This window comes from Poecilia latipinna, unplaced genomic scaffold, assembly GCF_001443285.1.
Source record: "Poecilia latipinna isolate Pla-1442-1.1 unplaced genomic scaffold, P_latipinna-1.0 Scaffold370, whole genome shotgun sequence".
NCBI lineage: Eukaryota > Metazoa > Chordata > Actinopteri > Cyprinodontiformes > Poeciliidae > Poecilia > Poecilia latipinna.
In genome coordinates, this window is record NW_015112986.1 from 486716 (window position 1) to 507812 (window position 21097).

The 21097-nt window shown below is 36.5% G+C and overlaps 1 protein-coding gene and 1 long non-coding RNA gene across 2 annotated transcripts in view; both read right to left on the minus strand.

Moving 5' to 3' along the window:
• The window catches only part of tacr3a (tachykinin receptor 3a), a 38393-nt gene extending 27395 nt beyond the window's left edge, over positions 1 to 10998 (minus strand). The window contains exons 1-3 of the mRNA XM_015036490.1: positions 10339 to 10998; positions 4976 to 5164; positions 3526 to 3676 (exon numbers count right to left, since the gene is read on the minus strand). Coding sequence (XP_014891976.1) covers positions 3526 to 3676; positions 4976 to 5164; positions 10339 to 10706 — 708 coding nt within the window. The 5' untranslated portion in view covers positions 10707 to 10998. The remainder of the gene's footprint in view (positions 1 to 3525; positions 3677 to 4975; positions 5165 to 10338) is intronic.
• Positions 10999 to 13265: 2267 nt separating this feature from the next.
• LOC106949935 (uncharacterized) lies at positions 13266 to 13669 on the minus strand. The gene is made up of 2 exons (XR_001425504.1): positions 13614 to 13669; positions 13266 to 13404 (listed from the first exon to the last, which is right to left on the minus strand). It is a non-coding gene; the product is annotated as an uncharacterized LOC106949935 (long non-coding RNA).
• Positions 13670 to 21097: the final 7428 nt, after the last annotated feature.

Here is a 21097-nt window from a genome sequence, read left to right on the forward strand (position 1 = left end):
TCTTAAGTTACCAGAGAGCTCACACCTATTCTGGAAAACTGGACTTACAAGTTAAGTTTTTTATGGAAGCATACCAGTGTTATTTAAAATCAGAGCTATGCACTTTTCTGATAATGAATATGCAATGTGTGCAGTTCCTAAAAAGAGCTCCACAGGTACAGTCATTGGGACTTTCAAATATAGTTTATAAGTTACATTTTATACATGGAAGTTTACAGCTTCAAAGATGTAAATAGCACATTGATGATAAAATACACTCTATATTACTATAGGAATTAAACCAGTCCTTAAAATGCAAAATAAGACCTAAACATACTCAGCAAAATAAAAGCCTTCATTTTTCACACAGTAAGTCATTGCAGCATTGGGCTTAACACTGCTGCTGGAAATCAACCAGTGTTACAGGTGTTATTATGCTTACTTTTAAAAATGAAGCTTATGATTTAAAAATAATAATAATAAAAAAAATAAAGCCTAACTTTTACATTCTACACTTAATATAAATTGAGAAAATTGTCATATGAAGTAACTAATGGAGCTAAAACTGTCCTCAAAAGACAACCATACTGGGATTTAAAATTAAGACTACAAAGTAAAAGCCTTGAAACTCGTACATACATCCAATGCTACGGCCCCTTCAAAATTTCATTAGGAATTTCCTTGTTTTTTATTTTAAGTTTTTTTTTCACTTTGCATGTTTTCTTCTGACTGAAGGTAAAACTTCAGAGTGGAACAACAAAAGTACAGACTTTAATAGAGGTTCAGTAAATGAAGCTGAGGGTTACAGTAATGACAAGAGAGCCTCCCAACGTTTCAAGATTCTAGTGAAATAGGCAAAATGTTGGTCAGAAATTACTTTAAAAAAAGGTCTGGTTGTGATAATGCTAATTAAGATTATTTGAATTAATTATCAATAGTGAGATACAACAAAAAATATCTTTTGACATGCCAAATGCAATAAAATTCAAAGAAAAGCTGAAATTATTGTTTGCAAAATTGACATTTCTTTTACATTATTTTATCTTTTGAGAGATGCAGGTCTTTTCTTTTGTCTAGTATCACCCTAACAGTGGAGAAGGCATCAGAATGTTAACCTTGTGTTCTATGTTATTTAAAATGGCTTTAAAAGATACAGTTTGATTAATGATCATCAATGCATGCTCTGTTCTCCAATAAATGAGTCACAATGATTTTTAAAAAATCGGCAAAATAGCACAGAGTTAATTAGAAAAAAACAATGATCAATGAAGGAATCTGAACCATGAGCCAGTACACAGATTACCAGTTGCCTAGAATATGAATCATTTTGACTGCTTAATTATATTGTGTGAAAACAAATTGCCTTTAGCACTCATTAAAATGTATTTTTCTTTACAAGTTAATTTACGTCACTGTAAGTCCAGAAAATAAAACATGCCTAATTTGTTGACACTTTGACAGCATTGCCTGCTGTTGTTTTCTTCTTTCTTAAAGCTCTTCTGCTCAGAGCCTGAGTACCGACCTATAAACCTACCTATACTTGGCACATACTGCTGACACAAAATGGATTTAAATCAAAACCCTTTCCACAAGGAGCAGCACACACGTCGAGGCACAAAATAATTTCTTTTCACTTATCGATTTGCTCAGTCTCTCAGCAAGACGTCCCCCGAGAACCATTCTCTAAAAACGTAACGGACACCATGAGGAGACGAGCAACGATTCCCAGAGAACATAAAGCGGGCCTAGGGTGATAAAAGTTTTGACTCTGTACGGTGCCTTGAGAAGTTTATTATATTTTATAGCGGCTTTCTGTGACAGACCAACACAAAATAATAATAATAATAATACAATAATTGCAAACTGGAGTGAACAAAAGGCATCGTGGAGATCCAGCACACAGCAGTCAGATCATGGATGAAGTGGTGGAGATGTTCAAGCAGGATTAGGATTAGAAAATATACTTATTAAGCGTAAAGAGCACTGCTGGTTAGTCATCCGGGAATGGAAACAGTATGGTACAGCAGCAAAGCTACCAAGATATGAGTACAGGGTTAGGGTTAGTCCTTTGGTATAATAAATGATTTCATGTTCCTGTGCTGAAGCACATCTTAGTTAACATCACTCATAGACTCAGTGGGTGGAATGCTATAAGTCAGTTTATTTTTGTAAACATATTTCTTCTTCAGAGATAAATAAAAAGAACTTTGAAATCAACACATAAACAACTATTGACAAAACTGAATATCTATATGGTGTTCTGTTACGTTCACATGAAGTTATATTACCACCTAGATGTCACACCTGATTAAATAGTACATTTTTTCAGTTTTAATAATTGCCACATATCAAGGTCCTTTATAATGTCACCTAAAATTTAATGAATAATAGATGTGAATAAACTAACCAAAGGAAAAAAATAAATGTTTTTAATCGAATAGAGGGCATAAAAGGACATGGTTTCATTCAATGACTTTTAAAGAGAGAGTACAACAATGATGCTGAAAGTACGATTATTTGTTACCCAAATCATGCTCCAGAGTTTTCTCACGTGTGTTCGTTCTCTGTAATAGTGGCCAACAGCTCCAGTATGAAGACGTGTCTGTAAGTAGATGCTGACTCCTCAGGATAGAGGAGAAGGTGCTAGACATGCAGACAAACTCATAAACCCTGAAGACAGGCCTGTCCAGTTGCACTGACAATAAATGACAATCAAAAAAGTTGGGGTCCATTGAATTAAGGCTTTTGTTCTCTGAAATTTTGACAGAGCAATACCTGCTTCTTCAACAGATTCATGGTTGCCATAAAGGAACAGAGCCAACATTTTCACTTTTAGGTGGGAACATTCGTCAAAGTGGGCTGCATTGTTAAATATTTTAGCACAGTGTACTAAATTTCAGCTCTTTTTAATATGCCTGGAAGGACGTGAGATGATGTTTAATTTAGCTGAAGCAATCAAAGTCTAGAATATACTTGGTGTAGTCTTATTTTTTTTTTTTTTTAGTTTTAATAAAGTCTTAGTGCTTTTACATAAGAAATATGAAAGCAATTTAAGACGTAACTAAAAGCTTATACAGGGCCTTAAGGTTTAACCTTTAATTTTATGAAGATGTTTTGTATTCATGTCTTTATCTGCAGGATTGACTTTCATGAAACATCCTGCAAAAAAAGGTAATGGAGAATGAATGCTTTCAGCCACACCAGTTGCATACAGACAAGCAAGCTTAAATACACATTTGTCCAGAGACCTGTAATTATTCGGCATGCTTGAATTATGACAAAATGTCAGTTTTTTTTTTTTTTTTTTTTTTTTTTTTTTTTTTTACAAGAACAATAAATTCCAAAGTACTGCTTCCAAATATCTTGATCTTAGCTCATTTTATGATTAAAGATCAGAAGAGCAGGTTACCTGAAAGTTTGTTACTGGCAAATAAGCATAGTTTATTCCTCGTTTGCGGCATTTCGGCTTTCAGTTGTGCTGCTGTTTGAAGCAACACATGCTTCATTTCCATCCAAAAAGCAAAAACCATCATTACGCTTGCTTACCTTCCTTTTAGCTTTGAGCTGTCCATGATAATTGTCAGATGAGTCTCCAGGAATCTCACTACCCCACAGTGTCACCCCCACGATGGTGTAAGTGATGCCCATCACCACCAAGGGCAGCACATACAGTAGCACAGTCACTATGATATGATACCTGAGGGGAAAGAAAGAAAGGAAATGTCACAGGGTGTAGGAGAACATAAAAAAAACGTTCACGTTAAAACATTGCGGTTAATCCTTTGCAAGTACTGGCTAATCAGTTTAAGTGTAGAGCAATCACAGTCTGCATTGCTACAGAGTGGATACAATCCTTTTGAACTCGGCTCCCATTTCAAAATCTGCAATCCAATTTAGCAAGCCAAGCACCAAGAGAAGGTGGCGGGTGGGACAGAATTAATTTTATTCACTCCACAGCTAACAATGCCCTGTTACAGCCCTGTTCAGAAGCTTTCATGACTTCATCTTGACCATAAACCCTCACGCATATTTGATTGAACGTTCCATTTCAAGTGGCATCTTGATCACACACTTTTTTTTTATCCATTAAGAAGCTTCTGGCGTAATTGCAGATGGATATTTGACGGCTGTTCTTGATCATTTCTGTAGATTATTTAAATTAGTTGGTTTCTGGGCACAGCTTTTAGGCATAGACCAGAAATTATTTTGAGTGGGGATTCTGATAACAGCATTTCAATTCTTAATCAAACATGATCAGCTACTCTAAAACAAGTTTTGATGATTTTTTACGCCACTTCATCAAAAACGATCAACCTCAGAAAGAAAGTGTGAGAATAATCCATGATTCACTAAGTATAAGCTGACCATAAAATGAAAGATGCTAGAATATGAGTATTGTAGTGAAGAAAGTTTAACATCAAAGCAGATCTAAATTAGATGGCATCAGAAAAAAAAAAAAAAGAAGAACCCTTTCAAGTAAATTTGCAGCTTCCCAGAAGGAATCGTGAAACACCTTTGCAGAAAAACATTTATCAGGAAGCAGTTGCTAAGAAGCAAAATTGATGCTTAAGTATGGTGGTGGCAGCATCATGGTGAGGTGTGTTTTCAATCAGTGGCAGTGGTGCAGCGCAGACAGATGGCAAGATAATTAAGAAATATGACAACTTCAACATCACCTGAAATCAATAGCAAGGTGGTTGAAACTTGGACATACAGTAACTGGACTTTCCAACTAGGCAATGATTCCCACTGAACATAAAACTACCCTTCTGATGTGGATAAAGCAAAGAAATTACCAATGAATTTACCAAATACTTGTTTTTAATTTTAATTAATGTTGCTTATTATTCAGTCAGACTTTTGACTAGGATTATATTTTTACATTTTCTCACAAGAAAAAGACAAATGTCAAAAACTAATAGTGTTACACGTCATTGTAACCAATACAATTACATTGAGAGAAACAAATAATCTTTCTGAAATTATATTTCCTCACATAAAGGGGTCATCTTCCATGCGAGGCCAGGCGACATAGCAGATGGTTCTGTGGGGTTGAGCTCGAGTGGTGGAGAAATAGCACAGAGGGAAAGCCAGTACCACTGCCAGGCTCCAGATACTGACGATGACTCCCATGGTGACCTTTGCTGAGAGACGGGGCTTCAGTGGGTGGATGATGGCCATGTATCTGCGGGAAGGAGGTTGGCATTTTGAAAGATGGTCTTTGTGCTTGGACACACAACATAGTTAATTACTGATTAATGGGTTTAAATCTTACTGAACTCAATACGTGCTAATATTCCACACACACAAAAAAAATGTGTCTTAGTGGAAATAAGAAATCTGTGTGAAAAAAAAAAATAATTATAAGAAGGAAATTAAAACAGAGGAGCCTGCAAAGGAAGTCATTTTGCAAGGTTTTGACTGGGTGGAATGACCTAATGTACCAGTTTTACTACAACTTCACTGAGCTGTAAGGAAAAATTGTTGGATCTGTTTGTTGTAGTTGCTGCATGCATTGTCTGTTGTGCTGAGAAGCTACATCATTTCCACAAAAAATGATTATTTGATTATTTCATAAGATTTCACATGCAAGTTTATTGGGTGCAAAACATCTGGAGTGTATTTTAAAACAGTGCTTCATTCTGTGCAGAGCAGCGGGCAGAAGCACCGCTGCTCTGCTTTCAGGAAAATAAACGAGGCTTTCCTTTCAAAACATTACTGAAACTCTAAAAGTTACCAGTTAGATAAATCTCACTCTGGACGCTGCATGATTTTCAAACTGCTGATCAAACAGCTTCAGAGCTGCAAATTCAGTTTCACTGGGGAGGTAACAAACAACAACAAAAAAAAGCAGCTCCCTGAGGGAGAACAACAAAGATGCTTCATCCAATCACAAGTAATTGTGTGAAACTGCATTACACTGGCCCCAACACTAGATCCCTAATCAAGTATTTGCAGCAGGGTGATTTATGAACCAAGATTGAAAGACAATGTTGGCTGATGTGATGGAGTTGAAGGCACTGAGAAATACAGCAGTAGTCGTGCAGCAGCACCAGTGTGTGTTGAAATAAAATGCAGATACATCTAGAAGCACATGCACTGATTTACACAGTTTTTAAGCTGCAGGAAAATAAGAGGTTATATTCACTAGCAAATATTTCTGAATTTGTATTTTGGCCAGTGATGGAATGAAATATTCAAGAAGACGATGTTGTGGACCTAAAAGAAGTTACCATGCAAGATGCTCACTCTAGCAGCTAAACATCAAAATGTAAGTCTTCAAGACTCAACCCTGGTTTAGATTTTCACAATGGAAAACATTGCAGTAATGGTCCCCTGATTTTGAGATCTATTGAAGATTTATTACACATTAAATCAGGTCACTGACCAGAAATTGACCCCTAGTCCTTTGGGACAATGGAGAAGCAATCTAAACACATATCTGTGTTTAGCAGATGGACTGAAAACAGCTGCAAAATTAGTGGCTTTTAGTCACGTTTTGTCTCAGTTCTAAAAAAATGTGTCTACTTAGAATCCGTGGCAAGTTTGATGAGATGGGCTCCTTTACTTAAATAATATTCATATCTCAAATTCTATTCAAATTGTTTTGCTTGCTGACATTTTTGTTGTTGAAGAAAAATAAAATAATTCTTTTTAAATAAATATTTTAGTTGAAAGGTCAAGTCGTCTTTGAAATGTTGATGCAGATTTTTATTGGTGTAGCTGCTCCTGCTAAAAACAGAAACATGGTTTATTTTGATGTTTTGATGCTTGTAATTCTGATATCCTATAATTTCCTGTTTTGATTTGATTAACTTCGTTGTTTTCCTTGCAAATTCTAAGAGGAGACGGAGAACTTAATAAGTAAGTGCTGCTAAGAAAATGCAATAGGTTTTGTTTTAGCTGAATTATTCAGCATTACATAATGTCCATCCAGATATGTAATGTACCTCGTTTTTGTAAAGAGTAGGTGCGTCCCTCCAAAGAGTGTGAAGCTCATTAATGAACATTCTGGCTGACTATGCACAAATAAAATAAAAACTTTACATTAGTGACACTCAACAACTAGAGATATCTTCCCCAAAGACAAAGTTTGTTATATCAAAACTTATGGTCGTTCCAAATGATTACTTTAGGAGAATGAATTTGCTTTCTTACAAAATGTAATGTTAATGGTAATACATGAACTTAGCATCAGGACCAAACTGAGCATGACTATGAAAAAAGCAACAACATCAAAGCAGCAAGATAATAACAATAATAAAAGCTATTACTAATAAGAAAGTGCTTGCTTATCATATCGGAAGAATGTTCAAAATAATGATTTGGTATTCAGATCAGGCCAAATTACAACGTTTTGCCTCTGAGTGTTTTGTTTACCATAGAGGACTGGAGGAGAACTTTGTATAATTTGTGAAATTTACAGAAGTAGTGTCATTGTTTGGGATAAAACTTAGTTTTACCCCCCAAAATAGTTTGGGAACATTAGCTAATGCATAAATTCAAAGATGGAAACAGAAATGTTATCTGTTTGGGAAACAAATCCCATCAGAATGTGAATCGTGTAGAGGAAACATGAGACTTAACACACAAGTGGGTCTACAAGAGGATAGATAAAGAGGAATTAAGTTAATGTTTCGGATTGGCCAAGTCAAATTCTTGACCTAAATCCAGAGGAAAGATTGTGGAGGGAACTGAAGCGGACGGTGCATATGAGTTGAAACCGTTCCGCACAGCTGAATATGAATATGCATGACTGATCAGGTTTCACTAGAAACTTTAAGTTGCAATGTTTTCAATATGCATTAGTTTTATTTAACTCTATAACTATCATCTACTTCAAACACTCATAATTAAGCCTATATTTATGAACAATTTAGGCATCACTATATCTCTTTTTACCAATTTAACGGAGGAAGTGCTGTTCTCTAGCTGACAGTGTACATAAGTTAAATAACTCGGCATAAAAAGTTTGGAATGCCTGCTGTGAATTCACTCTTTACGCAAAAAAACTTGTCTTTCTTTTGCGGCAGCCCCCATAAACATGAAAGCCTGCAGAGAGATTGCAGGAAGGACAAATTCACGAACGATCACGAACTGTGGCTTCTGCCATTTCAAGACATCAGAGCGGAGACAGCGCCATACCAGGGTTAAGGAAAGCATGACCGGAGGTTACATCTGCATCATGTAGGCTAGGTCATGGCAATGTTCTCTTTCTCAGTAAACAATTTGTGAGATTCGAGGGGCATTGCAGGCCAAAAATACCAATTGCAGTTGCAGTAGAGGAGCCAAAACGAGCTCTGCCCGAGGAAATACATTGTTTTGTGTCAAGGGGAAGCACTGTGCTGAGGAGACACCTCACACAACATCACAGCACGCTCAACATGCAAACTTAACAACACTGCTGTTCCTTCCTTTCATCTTTTTTTGTTTTGTTTTCTTCATCTTCGGCTAGTAGATGAAGCTTTCATAGAATAGAATAGAATAGAATAGAATAGAATAGAATAGAATAGAATAGATCAGATCTTTATTGTCCCCCAGTGGGGAAATTATGATGGTTCAGTGATTGAAGCCCAGCTGAAAGTGTTGAATTTCCAAATAACTGGAAACCACAGAGCAATAAGAAACAGACCAAGAGGCAAGAAAGGAGCAGGAATGTGTGAGAGAAGAAAGGATGACTGCATGTGACGGAAAACAAAAAGCTTAGAGCGTTAAAAATGGGGGAATCTTTTCTAACATGCTGGCACAAACTCCCATTCGCAAAGCTACTGATTCAACCTGATTGCGGTGTAACAAAAACGAATATATTCTCAACTTTATTTTCTAATAAAAATCTAAAAAGTGTGACGTGCCTATCTATGTATGCAGCCCACCTGACTTAAGATTTGTAAGACCGCCTTCTGATATAATTTTGCTGATTTTTAAAATCATTTGACATTGAAACAAAGCTCATGTTCAGTCAGAGTATGTGGTGAGCATCAGCGAGCATCCATTTTCAAAAATTGACACATTTTCTCTGTTGGATTCTAGCTGAGCTTTGACTAGACCATTTTAATGAATGTATATGATTTGAATTAACCTTTCCACTGTAACTCTGGCTCTTAATGAGGTTTTCCTGCTTGCAGATAAACCTCTATTTATGTCTTGCAGGAGGTTCTCTTCAGAGTTTTCATGTATTTGGTTTCATCTACTTGCCAATCAGCCAGTTTCCCAGCCCAAGTTGAAGAAAGCAGCTTTTTTCACAAGTTCAGTCTCTTACACCTCACAATCAAAGCTCATATTTCAATGGCTTTGTTTCCACAATGGCTCTGTTCCTGTTACTCCTCCATAAAGGCCATATTTGTAGAGAGCACGCCTAATTGTTGTGCTGTGAACGGATTATCATCCCAAGATGTGAATCTTAATTGGCCAATCTTTCTAGGAACGCACAACCATGACCTGCCCGGTCACAGCTGTGATGGTTTACATTTGTACTATTCACTTTTAGTTTTCAGATTACTGACCAGACCGATATTCTATGCTTGCAATATTGATTTAACAGCTAAACTTCCCCACAACTTTGTCCCTGACCTGTCTGCTGTGGTTCTTGGTGTTTGTGATGTTGTTTCTGTAGTGATGCTCTTTAACAAACCTCTGAGGCCTTCTTGGAACAGCTGTGTTAACATGAATAATACGCAGGTGGACTCTAACTCTGTGAATTCTGAAAGCTATTTGATGTGCATGGTTTTATTTAGGGGTATCATAGTAAAGAGGTTTGAAGAGTTTTGCATTTCTTGGTTTTCTTGTTGTTATATAAAAAGGTAAAACAAAAGTAATAATTTACTTAGACTTTCAATTTGCTCAACATGTTATGTTTGTCTAAACGCCAATAAAACCACTCCACGTTTGTGGTAGCAATATGAGAGAAAAAAAACAACAACAACAAAAACAAACAAACATGAGAGGATGTCCTCTAGGGGAAAATTAACATCAGGGTGGGGTAATGAAGAGGGCAAGAAGACAATTGGCAATTTCGAATCAAACTGAAGTCTTGGAAAAGATATAAAAGCCGAATAAACCGCAATTTATCTTCAAGAATTAAATACGAGAAATAAGCAAGCTTTAATGAAGTCTAATTCAATTCAGTTTACCAGTGCTGGTGTAGCCCTGCATAATTAAATTTAATGGAATCATACTATATATATATATATATATATATATATATATATATATATATATATATATATATATATATATATATATATATATATATATGTCCCTATAAGTTCAATAAAATTCCGTCATTGTGATGAAGAACTGAGGTCAATAGACTGAGAATTACATCTGAACTATTATTAATGTTAATTTCCATAGACCCACCTGTCCACAGCTATTGCAGTCATGGAGTAGATGCTTGCGAACACAGATGTCACTGGGAAGAAGTTTTGGAATTTACAGTAGGCTTCCCCGAAGTACCAGTCTCCATGGACAGCGTAGATAAAGTTTATCAAAGCGTTAAAAGCGGCCATCGACGCGTCCGAAAAGGCCAAGTTAAGCAGAAAGTAGTTGGTCACCGTCCGCATCCGCTTATGGGCGAGAATGATCCATATCACGATGAGGTTTCCAAACACGGCCACCGCCAGCACGGAGCTGTAAGCGACAGACCAGAGAGCGATGCGCCACGGCGGCTGCACGAACTGGTTGGTGTAATTCGATGTTACATTGGATCCGTTGTGTGGGGTACCCATCCTCCTCTGCTTTTATCCGAACTTAGTTAAGATCTAATCTATCAATATATGTTGTTTTTTATTATTATTTTGTCCTTTAATCTACTTATTGAAGCGCAAATCTGGATTGGCAGAAAAGGATTTGCGCATAGGCGCCATTGCGCGCAAATTAAAGAGTCCTCATCTTCCTCGATGTCGGTCTGCAGTCGCTCTGGACTGCTCTCCAGTCCGTGCGTAAACCAGCTGTGATCCGGTGCCTGTTGAATGTGGGTGTGAACGCACAGCCTCCTCCGTCCGCAGCAACGCGCGAAGTGACGCACAAGTGCACCGAACAGTGAAACAGATTGATTGATGTGTGGCTGCCGTTTCAAACTTCATGAATAACAAACAACATGAGCTGTCTGTCTCCGCAGTGTATAATCTGTCACGGCACACTGAGGTTTCTTTATCTCCAAAATGATGTTGTGACAGCAGCGTTCCAGATACAGGATATGAAATGTGGCTGGGAGACTTCTCTTTAACTCACCTTTTGAAGAGTTAATTGTGGTAGAAATCCTCCAATTTATTGTCACAAAGTAAATTTCCACCTTGTTAAAGCCTTATTGATTTGAACCTTGTCACATAGTTTCAGCCACAAACTAAACAATGAGTTCAGAGAAATTAACTTACTTCTCAGAATCCTGGCATTTCTCTTTGAAATATACTTTTTGATTTATTCTTATGTAATATTCTAATTTTCTGAGACGCTGAAATATGGATTCTCATTATCCGTAAACCATAATCATCCAAATTAAGGGTTTGAAATATTTCACTCTTTGTGTCATGAATTTGAGTTTTACTTTCTGAAAAATTGCTGAACTTTTTTCTTGACAGTCTATTCTTTTGAGCTGTGCTTTTATGTCATAAGTAAAATACATTCCAGTCAGTCATGTTCAGAAGTCATCTAATTAGCAACTGGAGTCCATCTAAATGGAGTTTATAATTTCACAGAACACGGTTCAATCTGTTGTCCAGAAATGGAAAAAGTATGACACAGGTGGGAGAATCTAACCCTGGCCAGAAGTCATGTAGGTGAAACAGCAAACATGTTGAAGAAGGTTCTCCGATCAGATGAAACCAAAAGTCATCTAAAACACGAGTGGAGGAAAACTGTGTCATACTGAACAGACCGTGTTAAATGCAAAGGCAGAATCATGCTCTTTAGAAAAATAATCAATCTTTATTTGTAGAGCACTTTTCATAAAGTTAGGTGTAACACAAAGATTTAATGCTGAAGAAGAGACATTGAAGCACAGGCCACACTAAAATTATCAAATTAAATTGAGATACGAGAGCAAATTATGATCTTGATGATAAACTGTTAAGTGTGAGAAAATCGAACAATAGAAGCAGATAAACTGGGGTAGAATTTAGATCAAAGTACATTCAAATGTTCAAATGGTCCAGTCAAAGTAGAGAGCAGAATTGAATTGAGATTCTATGACTTTTGAATTATAGTTCACAGATGCTCTGCAGCCGATCCGTCTGAGCTAGTTTTCAAAAACAAATGGGTAAACAATTTAATCTCCACATATAGAAAACTGGTAGAGACATAATTAAAAATACTTTCAGGTTTAAGGGTGATACTATAAAGTACTGATAAATGAAGACTTAAGACGTATGACAGCCTTTTTGGGACACATTTGTAGAAAACCCTGAAAAGCAAGTCATTTTCCTTCAACTTCATAATTATGCAATGCCTTGGCTTGGTGTATCACACATAATTCCACAAAAATACTTATAAGGACATAAAGTGATAAAATATGATAGTTCAAAGGGTATGAAAACTTTTCAAGGATTTGTATTTGTATGCAACTTGCAGTATCCATTTCAGAGTGGAGCTGTCTTAAGACTACAACTGATGGTGGAGCAGGAGTGAAGCCTTTTCTGCCAGGGCAGCACACATAACAAGCAGGCTGACGTCCCCTACAGACACCAAACTGGTCACATTAGATAAAGCCGCTTCGTCTACCTACATGGCAACTGGAATAAATGGTGTGGAATACCAGCATTTCTTTGCAGGCAGAATAAATTCAGTCAAGTAAAGCTTTTGACTGCAGCCCACAAGTGATTTCACTCTTTATACGCCACATCAAGAAATGTGCTTTCATTCGCAGGCGACTCGCAGTGAATGAGGATGTTAATGAAAGTAAATTTAAATAAAAAGTGAAAATAATTTAATTCTAATTTTGGAAGGAACATTTTTACTCAAATCAAACATAAATTTTCAAAAGTATTGTAGGTAAAAGTGTAAACATTATTGCCTCTCTTATTTTGGTAAAAAAAAAAAAAAAAAATCCATCCATTCATGTATTTCAGTTTTTTTCTACAATGCATTCGTTTATGAGAAAAGTCCCAACTACTTTCATAGGTTTTAGAATAATTTAATATTACATTTTTCTTTTGACTGGTTGTGATATTTATGTTTTGAAGGGGCCCAGCAAGATTTCCAACTTGAATCTGATTGTCAAGGTTTTTGCTTCCTTATGCCCAAACTTGAAAAGGCTTTCTTCCCCCAAAGAGACGCAGGAACAACTCATCTCAGTGACGTCTTTTATTTATATTTTACTCATCTCTTCTTTAGATGAATCTCATCGACAACATTTGAACAAACATGTGGTCACATGAGCAGTGGTTCACATGAGTAGGTCACAGAGTAGTCAAAGAGTAGGTTGAAAACCTAAAAATAGAAGAAATATTAGTTACAACAATTAGTTCATTTGAACTTTAAATAATTATCTCATTTGTCAAGTAATGATTTAATAATTTACTTGTACGTTAACAATGAATGAATAAATAAACTATTCCAAACATTGCATCAAACAAATTTATTTTGGTCTTCTGAATGCAATTTGAATGACATAAACTGTGAATAATGCCCATTCCTACCAGTGGTGTCTTTGAGGAAGCTTTCAGTTGAGGTTCTTTGTCTGAAGAGAGATCATTGTGAGCACAGGTGTGCCACAGGTGTACCTTATGGATTTGGCTGCTGATCTTGAGAAGTGAAAGGGATGGGTGCGCTTGATTCTTTAGCGATGTGCATGCCAGTTGGGTGGAGATGGTAAATACATTCAAAGGTGTACCGTTTGCTGTTTTGACTCGACACTGATAAAGAATTTGCTGATATTATTAATATAAGCTAAAAGGACCAACCTGAAAGACTTGGATTTCATCAGCAGAATACCAAATGAAATATGCATCTGCAATTACTGCAATTACAAGGAGGGTTTGATTGTTGTTATTGCAGCAAACATTTTCCACTGATTAGGGTGTACATATTTTCGACATACCTTTCTTTAATTGAATATAAACATGTTTTTCTTTATCATTTGAGAGGTGCCAGTCTTATTTTTAACAGGCTTTTTGGTCAAAACTAGATTTAAATATAAATCTGAATGTGTCTGATATATTTATTTGTCTTTTTGCTGTTGAACTTGTATCATTTCCACTCAGAAATACTGATTAAAATCTAGTCAGCCAAAAAGTTTGCAGATTGTTATGCCAGTTTTGCATTATTAAATTCTAACAGTTTTATTTCTGCTTCACAATCTTTAACTTTAAATGGACTGCATCTAACACAGACTTGTATTTCATGGGGTTATCATCGGCCAGAACATTAGATTTTTTTTCTGAAAAACACAGTGCTGCAGGAACAGTCCGCTTTTGTGGAAATTACCTAAGTAGAAAGCTACACAAATCATCCGGGCCATTAGAATTATACCTTACATCACCTTTTTACAGGTTTAGTTTCTCTGTTTAAATCACACCTTTTTCCACCTACAGAGCATTACTAATTATGCTGGAGTAAAATGCAACTGCGGGAAGGCTCTGTTGCAGAAGCGAAATCTGTAATACCTCTAATTTAAAGAATCACTGAATCATGTCAGACGTCGGAATGAGAGATGCTGTATTAAAAAAATCAGATGTTCTGATCTGGCCTGCTTGAAAGAAATAGTATTAGGTGATGTAGGTTCCAGCTGAATTTCATAACAGAAACTTGTAACTTTGGGGTTTAATTCCTGGAATTTGTTAATGAAAATCACTGCTAATTATAAACCAGTCCAGAGAATAAATATCACAAATAAACAAATAGTCATATGTTTAGATGAAATGAATCCCTGCTATTTGTATGAAGTCTGGGACATGTGCTTGTGGACTGTTTGTGACAAGTCTATTATTTCACTGAAGTGTGAAATATGGCTATATAATGAAAAAGTCTCTAATAGAAATACTGAGTCTATATTTTCACGCTGCAGACTCAGTTACTCTGAATCACACAGTCGGTCAACAGTTTAACTTACTAACACTTGTAGAAATATTTTCCTGTGGTCTTTCACAAAAAAATTTAATGACATTATTATGTTGTTATTAAAACACCCCTTGGGCTTTCTCATACTTTTCACAAACTTCAATGTAATTTCAGGAATTTTTCTTTAGATAGAAAATCTTGTTCATTTGTGGTTGACCCCTCTTACTTTGAAACCCTAAATAAAGCACAGCTCACCTGTGTGTAATTTAACCTCAGTAGAAACACGTCTCTTCTGCTTCTGTCCTCAAAGGTTTGCTAGAGAACATTAGTGAGCAAACAGCATTATGGAGACCAAGGAATACACAAGGTGTGAAGAAGTTTAAAGCAGATTTAGGTTACAAAACAATATCCCAAACTGAGCCTTTCATTCTCAAAAAGTGGAAGGAATATGGGACAACTCTAAACCTACCAAGCCATGACTGTCCATACAAACTGACTGGAGATTGTGAGCATTAATCAGTAACTTCATTTTGTCAAGAGCTAATTTAATTTTTGGCTGCCACTTTAGCAGCAGGCCACTTAACAAACTCTACACTGTGCTATTTAAAGGACGCTTCTCAGCATTGTCAATGCAGGAGCTCCTATGAATTGCCTTTTGCTTACTTATTAAGTTTGGCAACCTTCCTAATCATACAGTTAGCCACAGCACAATCATAGACAGCCCATCATTGTCTGTTCATGTTGCTGTAACTCTGATAAGCTGAGAATGTGTCATGCTGTTTCCAGTCCCCTGCAAAGACAGAATATGTTAATCAGCATAACACGGCTTAAGACGCAAATAGTGTATTACTGGTCTCTCTCTCCCAGCCATTAGGGACAGTTTTTATTGTTTCCGATACATTATTTGGCAGTAGGAGTTCACCTTGGGTCACTGGGTTGATTCCCAGTCTGTCCGCCTCTATCATTGTGTCCATGGGCAAGACACCCGTGATAAACGGACGGCGGAGTCCGGAGACGACAGGCGCTTAAATTCCGTAACAAAAGTATGTTTTTTATCTTTTTCTTTTCTTTTTTTTTCTTTTTCCATAATCTCTTTCTCTTTCTTACTGTTTATTCAATGTCACATGCTGTTTTTATTTTGTTTGTTAATTATGTAAAGCAACTTGAAATGCCTTGCTGCTGAAATGTTATACAAATAAAATTTGATTGATTGATTGATAAATATATTGTAAAAGAAGAACAAATAGTATAAAACCAATCATAAGAGTTGCAAAACAACAACAACAACAACAACAACATCATTTTAAAAGAAAACATATCCTTTGTTTTTTACAGAAACAACAAAGTTAAATATTTGTTTGAGGCTTTTTGCCAAAAACACTCCTTGTCTGGCCATTGCTTTGCTAATGTGCAGTGCTTGGAAAAGATATGATTCCCACAAGCTCATTCTAATTAAATAATTAGCTCCCAAGCACCCAGTTCAGAATGTGCCTTTGGTGTTTCTCTCTGAGCACATTTCTTTCGAGACTATCAGAGCAGTAGATTTGACACTTCAGTCACATCCCTGTTGTCAGCTTTCGTCGGTTCTGCTTTAGTGCTCTGCCACAACTCGGGTCAGCGCTCGAGGCTATTTGCTTTGATTAACGAAAAATTCAACCAGGAATGGCAGTTTATTTGCCAAAGGAAGAATAATGGACCTCAATTATTTCCTAATTATTCGTTAACTGCTATAAGAGAATTATGCTTTTCCTCAAGAATATCAGGTGCGAGCTTCATTTTGCAGTTGTTTAAGTGGAAATTTGTATAGGTTATAGCAACTATTGATCAAAAGCAGACTGGCAGACAAAAATCAATGGGATGATGGCAGAGGAAATAGTCGCACAGAACAATAATTTAAACACAAACTCTAAGGAAATTGCACAGAAAAGAACTGAGCACACAACTGGCTTCCTGCAAACCGTGAAATAAATGCACTTAAGAGCATTTGCTTTAGGCCATAAAACTTATTTTCTTTAAAGCATATTTACTAGAAGCATTGCAGTAACACAGCTGGCTTAAGCACTATTGATTTTTAAGGGGTCATGTGAAGTGGATTTCAGGTGACACATTTTGTTCAATAAAACTCACGTAGCATTTAATCTCGTTTATATCATGATCCGTAGTTTTTGTTGTTTCTGTGTTTATTGTTATCCTGTTCGCTGTGAGTCTCTGTCTCTGCGTCTTCCCCATTGATTGTTCCCAGGTGTGTCTCGTTCTCTTGATTATCCTCCCTGTGTATTTAAACCCACCTGTTGTCTTTGTCTCTTGACGGGTCCTTGTCTTACATACGTCTTTGTCAGTGTCAGTCTGTTAGTCGTCACAGTTGAACTGGTTAAGTCCTGTGTCGGCGTCAGCTCTAGTTTTCAGTCATCAGTGTATCAGGAGCTACCAGTAATTAGCTGCATGCTTACTCTCTACCTGTATTGGACTGTTGAGCTTCCGTCATTAAATATCACCATTTTCATCATAACCTGGGTCTCAGCGTCTCTCCTCACCACCACCAACCACACCCTTGACAGTTTAAAAGTTTAACTATCTTCTTTAAACCACCACAACTTTTAACGAAAACTGAATATACACTGCCTATGAAAAGCATTTGCCCTCTTTGAAAGTTTTACTCTTTCAACTGTTCAAATCACAAATCAGTCACGATCTACATAATTTGTATGGATACAAAAAATCTCCTACGCACTGAACATCCTCTGGACTTCAATTAAAGGGGCAATATTATGTGATAACGTTTTTGAGCTTCACATCACAATTTAATGTTATTTCCTCGTCTAAAACATGCCTGGAGTGTTGTTTTGATTCTTTTTGTGCCATTTAGTGTCCCCGTATCAGCCATTTGGTGTACGTAAAGAACAGTTGTAAACAGCATAGTGGAGGTGCACTGTTGCCATGTTGAAGGGGATTTGAGGGAAGGAGTCTTAAAAAGACAGAAACAAATTTCAAGGTGTGAAATTACAAAATCTAAATAGTTTTATTGTGTTCCGGGAAAATACGACGATGGACTGGCGACCTATCCAGGGTGTACACCACCTCTCGCCCATTGACCGCCGGATACAAGCATACCTCGCAATCTCCCTAGGGATAAGTGTGTAAAGATAATGGATGGATGGAAAATTTGAAAAGGATTGTTCACAGTCGATCCCCATGAAGAATGGACAAACAACCCAACACAAGGGATGAGAACTTTTTGGAGACTGTACTAGTTTTCAAGCAAGCCTGAAAAAGCTTCTTTGACTCAGTACCTGAAAAAAGTCCTTTGAAAAATTAAGGATGTCTCAATCGACAATCTGGGTGCTTCTACGAATTGCATTTCAAAACAACCTTGCCTTCATTTTCTGCTTCCAATATAAATGTGAAATATGCTTTACTAAAAAATCCCTCCAGTTTTTACTCAAGCAAAACGCAGCTTTTAAAAAAAAAAGTTTTTGAAGTTTCCCTCAATTGCTATTAAGTCCTTCGGCTTAATAGCAATTGTAGTCATTGTGCAGGAGGACACAGTTGGCTGCAAAGTGTGATGGTTAAAAAAAGAGAAATGAGAATAAAAGTTGTACCTGGGGATAAACATGCTGGGTTAAAAGACGCTGGTGTGGATATAAAAAGGACAAATGGAGAAACTTAGTGACTGTGTCAGAAGGAGAACAGGAGAACTGCTTTCCAGGTTCATGAGGTGAACGTCAAACTGATGGAACATGATGATAAATTCGATCAGCAAAATCACACAGTAAGAAAAGAAATGTGTGTTGTGTGCAAGAGTTAGAGCTAAGGCCAGCAGACAGAATGTCTGACAGCCTGATAAAAGAGCCGGGTTAATAGATGAAAGTGAGAGGTGGCTCTCTGATCACTTACATGTCATTCAGAAACCAAAGACAAGATGTACCCTGCTGCTGTTAGAGTCTTACCTCAGGAGACAAAAAAAAAACAAAACAAACAAAAAAAAAAACATGAAAAGGTTGAACAGAGTCTTTTTTTCATGATGTACAAGTTCAGCTGAATTTCACATTTCTAACAAGGTTCAGCCTGATTTGCAGCCTAAGGAAACTGCTGTCCATGAAAAAGAAACAGCTTTAACGATGATGAACACAACTTGTTTCGGGTTTTCCTTTCTTATTTAACGAGCTTTTATGTTTGTCTTATTATTCAGACCTTAATTAATAGTTTTTTAATTTGGTGCCTTCAATAGAAATGGTGCTAGAGAACAGAAAACAAAAAGATCAATTGTAATAGGAGCAGGAAAGCTTGAACAGCTTGATGTGCTGTTTGTAAACCCACAGTGATTTAAACAAGCAGATAGACCGGAAGTGTTTTTAGATCAACACTTAGTGGGGATTTTATTTTCTAAAACATTTGCTTCAGTATCAGTGAAAGTGGGATACGACACAGCGTACGGTTTTATTAGTTAACCAAAACGAGTTACAATTTAGAAGTCAGAGTTATTGTTTCTCTCCTTTCTTTGCTGGTTTTTTTCATTTCCTATAAATTTTCACAACTTTTCTGTCACACTGCTTTGTATTTGCAGCATCTCTGTGCTTTTGGGGCTTATTGTAAAACCAACCTCGTAGACTCAAGGACGTTAAAGTCTCAGTGCTGAAACACAATAAGCTGATTTTCCACCATGATGTGAGTTGAGTAAACAAATGAAATGTGATTATTTTGAAGACATCTTCAAAATGTTTAGACTCTTGCAAATTGAAGGAGATTTTCCCGATATGCTGCACACGAACTGCTGCAATTGTGCCAGCTGAGGAATATAACAGTAATCCTTCTGAGTGCCTCCTCTGTAATTACAACAGTGCTTGTATGATTCACTTCAAAGATTGTGTACACACTGATAACAACTCTGCCTTAATGAGTGTTTTATTCTGGACTAAACCAAATGGTTGCTTTAATGTTGTCAAAGCTATATAGTGTCTCTCTCTCTCTCTCTCTGTGTGTGTGATGGAGCCTTTATTGATGAGAGACACAAAGAACAATTGATGATCTCCTTCTTATGCGTCACATGGATGTTGAAAGGTGTAAATAAGTGTGTGCCATTATCATTTTTAAAAAATATGAGACTAAAGCTGTAATGTTGAACGAGGTGTAGAAAATATCGGAGTGTAGAGGATTTATACGTTTTGATTTTGTAGCTATTTATGAAACCTTAGATGAGAAGATTTAAAGAAGTTGGACATTAACATGCATAAACATACATGCATGCATCAAGCAGCTCACACAATGAACTAGAGTAATTTGGTGTAAATTAAAATGAAAAAGAAAAGTTGAATTTATAAAATATTACATTCATCAGTCACATTGGTAGGTATATTTTGCTAAGATGGGGTTGGACCTCTTCTCAGATCCTTCTTTCTAAGTGCAAGGGATTGTTAAAAAAAGAAAAAAAAATCATTGTAAATCAGTGAATTTGACCAGACCTTCAATCACCAACAACCATGCTCCATTTAAACTCACCTGAATCCCATTATTCCCCATTGTGACGTTCAGCTTAAGTTCAGTTGAAGCGTCTTCAGAAAATAAAGTGCTGCTCGGTTTTCATCTCCTTGCCCGCCATATTAGCTAAAGGTTTTAAGCAGTTTTGTAAAAAAAATATATTTTACTGTAGAAAGAACCCACCTACATGATACAGAAAATGTTCACATTCAATATTACTACATTGGGAAAAGATAAAGTCCTGCTATGATAACCACAAAAGGGTAAATGTGACACAATTATTTCTCTTTTCACTCCAAAACATCAGCATTTTTAACTTGGAAAAAAATAATGAACTGTATGACTGATGCTGAATGTTTCAAATAAAATCTTTATTCTTTTTTTTTTTTTTTTTATCTTTGGTGTTGTGGTGCATTACTGACTCCCTGGTCAGTACAAGCCATGTTTACAACAGTTCTCACACGAGCGTCAGAGAATAATCACATAATTAGATGCAGATGTTGTCAACAGATTCCTATTTACACATGCATCAGAGAGCAGCGGACTTTCAATGCATGAGACGCGCTCCCGCAGGTTTTCTGGACAGCTTATGAATAAGTGATTTCATAGGAGATGTGTTGATGTACATTCATGTGGTGCATTTATGAAC